The sequence below is a fragment of the Neocloeon triangulifer genome, unplaced genomic scaffold (assembly GCF_031216515.1).
Source record: "Neocloeon triangulifer isolate White Clay Creek 2 clone unplaced genomic scaffold, ASM3121651v1 ptg000001l, whole genome shotgun sequence".
In the NCBI taxonomy this organism is placed as follows: Eukaryota; Metazoa; Arthropoda; class Insecta; order Ephemeroptera; family Baetidae; genus Neocloeon; species Neocloeon triangulifer.
In genome coordinates, this window is record NW_026775544.1 from 5,400,709 (window position 1) to 5,404,588 (window position 3,880).

At 35.4% G+C, this 3,880-nt stretch overlaps 1 protein-coding gene across 1 annotated transcript; it reads left to right on the forward strand.

Moving 5' to 3' along the window:
• Nucleotides 1–340: 340 nt before the first annotated feature.
• LOC132193228 (protein SEC13 homolog) lies at nucleotides 341–3,466 on the forward strand. Its single transcript, XM_059613765.1, has 7 exons — nucleotides 341–441; nucleotides 789–1,112; nucleotides 1,521–1,654; nucleotides 1,705–1,833; nucleotides 1,882–1,932; nucleotides 2,493–2,699; nucleotides 3,203–3,466. The coding sequence occupies exons 2-7, from the start codon at nucleotides 797–799 to the stop codon at nucleotides 3,308–3,310; spliced, it is 945 nt and encodes a 314-aa protein (XP_059469748.1). The 5' UTR covers nucleotides 341–441; nucleotides 789–796; the 3' UTR covers nucleotides 3,311–3,466.
• Nucleotides 3,467–3,880: the final 414 nt, after the last annotated feature.

Genomic DNA, 3,880 nt, shown 5'->3' on the forward strand with positions numbered 1-3,880 from the left:
ATCATTCAATTTTATATAATTATATCCTTATTAATCTAGGAAGATTAATTTCTATCCCATAATAATTAATGCTGCATGCTGCTGTAGCTGTTTCATGATATATTTTATGATTCAATTTGTATTATTTACATTATGTAAAACAGCATTTTTACTATATTTTATAATTTTGCTTAATGTGTCCATTTCCTTGTTACTAATTTAATTTGTATTCTGAAGAATATGAAGAATATTGGGTGCATCGATTTAATTAGCAAATCAATGACACGGCACGCGCCACGCGCCGCCGGATCACCTAAATGAAAAAAGACAAATAGTTCCACCTTTCATCCGCCAGGTGGCAGGAGAGGATCGGTAACGCATGCTGACAGCTCATCAGGCACAGCTGGGCGGTTTGTTTGTTGTCGCGGCTGGAAATTCCTTAAAACTCTGTCCATTTTCTCGGTAATTATTCAAAACTAAGTATCAAATAGCATTCCAATTAGTTAAATTAATTACAAACCAACTGCAAAGCGTGCAATCCATTCGGTTTATTTTCAAATCTCGGCTGAAAATGATCGAAAAGCCGGTGGCCGTCCACGCTTTGGAAAGTCCCGACCAAATTTTCATCAAATATTTTCTAAATAGTGTGAACTTTACCCTCAGTTTCACAAATTCCCCATCTTTAAACAATTCCACCATAAAAAAAATCCAACAGAAAATAGTCCGCGAAATCAAATTCAATTTTATAAAACTTGATGATGACTCAATTTTAGTTTGTTTCTTGCTAACGATTTATTTTGAATTTGCAGCGAGGAAGATGGTGTCTGTGATCAACACGGTGGACACTGGGCACGAGGACATGGTGCACGACGCCAAGATGGACTACTGCGGCCTTCGGCTGTCCACCTGCTCGTCGGACATGAGCGTTAAGGTGTACGACGTGCGCAACGGCACGCAGACCCTGGTGGCCGACCTCAAGGGCCACGAAGGGCCCGTGTGGCAGGTGGCCTGGGCCCACCCCAAGTTCGGCTCCCTGCTCGCCTCGTGCTCCTACGACCGAAAGGTCATCATCTGGAAGGAGAACAACGACAAGTGGGTCAAGTTCTACGAGTACTCCAACCACGAGTCCTCCGGTAAAATTTCCTCAACGTTCCAAATTGATTGATTTAATCAAATTAACTTTCACTAGGCTAAAAGTTATTATTCATAACTTATCCAACCTCTTTTAACTCAAAACACATGGAAATAAATTCAATATTTACATAAAAATGACAAATTTTAAAATTTTCCAACGGATTTCTAAAACGTTTTAAAAATCAGTAATAAATTAATAATTTCCTGGACTAAACAAGAAATTTTTCTTAATTTTATTTCCAACTTCAAATCAATGGACATGTGACCTTAAAATTACAATTTCTTTCAAAGATTTCCATGTTGATTTAAATTAAAATTTAGAATGAATCTAAAAAAAAAATATGAAAGTACTACGAATCACAAAAAATATTTTAATTTCTTTAAATTGACTTGTGTTTTTATTCCAGTTAACTCTGTGGCTTGGGCGCCTCACGAGTACGGACTGATCTTGTGTTGCGGAAGTTCCGACGGTTCCGTCTCGATTCTCACCAATGTCGGTTCTGGCCAGTGGGACGCAAAGAAAATTGTCAATGCTCATACAGTAATTTACAATATTAATATCCGTTCAATGAATTCAATGGATTTTTCCAGATTGGTTGCAATGCTGTGAGCTGGGCACCTGCAACAACGCCAAATTCTCTCTTTGACAACAACAGCAACAAACCAGTCAAGAGAATAGTTACCGGTGGTTGCGACAACCTTGTTAAGATTTGGAGGCAAGTTTGATTTTTGTTTTTTAACAGATTTTAATATAAGTTTTACAGGGAGGAAGGTGATTCTTGGGTTGAGGAGGCTAAACTGGAACGTCATTCCGATTGGGTTCGAAACTTTAATCTGATTTTTCTGACCGAAAAATTGTTTTGTGTTGATTTGAAAATTGTTTTAAGCTAATGAATTTTATTTCATAAGTTTTTGGCTTGAGACTGCCAGATGAAGCAATGGTTGTTTAAATTTGGAACCATGAAATAAAATTTATCACTGTTCAGCCAATTCTTTTCCAAATTGGGATTCTAAATCTAAATTCTTTTTATAAAATAAGAGTTTCTATTTCTCTCATTTCAAATAACTTAAATTAAACATAAAATTATGAAATTGACTTAAATTTTCAAGATAATGCACAATTAATTGATAATTTTTACTCACAAATTGTTTGTCTACTTTAAGATATAAATAATTAATAATTAGCAAAAAAAAAATAATTATATCAAATCTGGGAATTTATTGATAAAATTAATTATTTAATTTGTTATTATTGTCAAATCTTTAAAACCAAAGCATTGTTCATGGCAAATGAAAATAGAAAAGTTTATTTGAAAATGTGTTCTTTTATCATCTATTGCAATTGTCTCCGAAGGCATCTCATTCCATTTTAATTTTAGGTCAGAGATGTGGCTTGGGCTCCTTCACTTGGCCTTCCCCGCAGCTACATTGCCAGTGGCTCCCAAGATCGAAGGGTGATCATCTGGAGCAAGGACGGAAATGAGGCCTGGCGGCACACAGTCATCAACACTTTTGATGATGTCATTTGGAGCGTCAGTTGGTCCCTCACGGGAAACATTCTTGCTGTCACCGGTGGAGACAACAAAGTATGATTCAATTTCAAAAATTATACTTGATGCACATTCCACTTCATGTTCTAAAAAAAAGTATTCAAATATTGCTTAAATGATTCATTACTTTTTTCTAATTAATCGTTTAGAGAATTTTTGAATTATTTATAAAATTGTATCAAAAATTTACAAGCAGTTAAAAAAACATTTATATTCATAGATTTACTCATGCAATGTAATTCAGTTATAGAAAATTGATTTGTTTGATACTATTATAATAGAATTTGATTTGAATTTTTAGCCGAAGACGAGGCAATATGTTAAATGATTTTTGATTTAATTGAATGAATGAAAAATGAATAATTTGATGGCTTTTTTTACTGCAATCATCTAAAAACTTAATTATTATTTAATTAAATTGAATACCAATAATGGAATTTCATCTTTTTAAATTGCTATTGAAATTAGAAAACCCTTATGTATTTTAAGAAATTTCTTAGTTAATAAATAAAAGTTCTAATTTAATTTTGAAATTAAAGGTGACCCTTTGGAGGCGAGACCCAGCCTCTGACGACTCGTGGACCTGCATTAGTGACGTGAACAAGGGTCAGGGCCAGTTGATCTCTGGGGAGCAGAGGGCCTTGTGAGGTTGGCCTAAACGGAGGAGGAGCATGAGGTGAATTTGGGAAACTATTCTCGATGGTTGCTGTTAATTAAGCAAGAAATTTCATCCCATTACAATGTAAATTACGAGGAGAAAACCTGAAAAGTATGTTTGTATCTAATAAACTGTTCGAATAGAAAAAGGCTGATATTTGTTATTTTTAAAAGGACAAATTATTGTTAAAAAGAGCTGAGGTTAAGAAGGACAAGTGTAAGATGTTGAAAACCAACACTTTTCTTACAAAGCAGACTATCACGTTGCAAAACAAACTTTTTGCTCTCTCGGTGGGAGCTAGAAAGACTTATTGTCTGCTTTGCACCACCGGCAAAAAACTTGTCCTCCTTCTTTGTTTCTGCGGTGATCAGATTTCTTCTAGGCGGTTGATGCGCGGGCGTTAGACACGAATAAAAGCGATTGCCCTGAGGATTTCTCGCGCACACTTTTTGATTAAGGATGGAGTTGATAAAAAGTTTAGGGCGCACTCAGTCAGACCTGATCAGATAAGACTTTAAGTCGGCCCGGATTTGCCTGAGACAAATTGTTCGTGCTCTTA

Excerpts from the sequence above, each read along its gene's own strand:
- LOC132193228 (XM_059613765.1), top strand. The coding sequence starts at position 797 with ATGGTGTCTGTGATCAACACGGTGGACACTGGGCACGAGGACATGGTG. Across the intron at positions 1,933-2,492 it reads TGGAACGTCATTCCGATTGG|GTCAGAGATGTGGCTTGGGC; the intron begins GTTCGAAACTTT and ends TTTTAATTTTAG. Across the intron at positions 2,700-3,202 it reads TCACCGGTGGAGACAACAAA|GTGACCCTTTGGAGGCGAGA; the intron begins GTATGATTCAAT and ends TTGAAATTAAAG.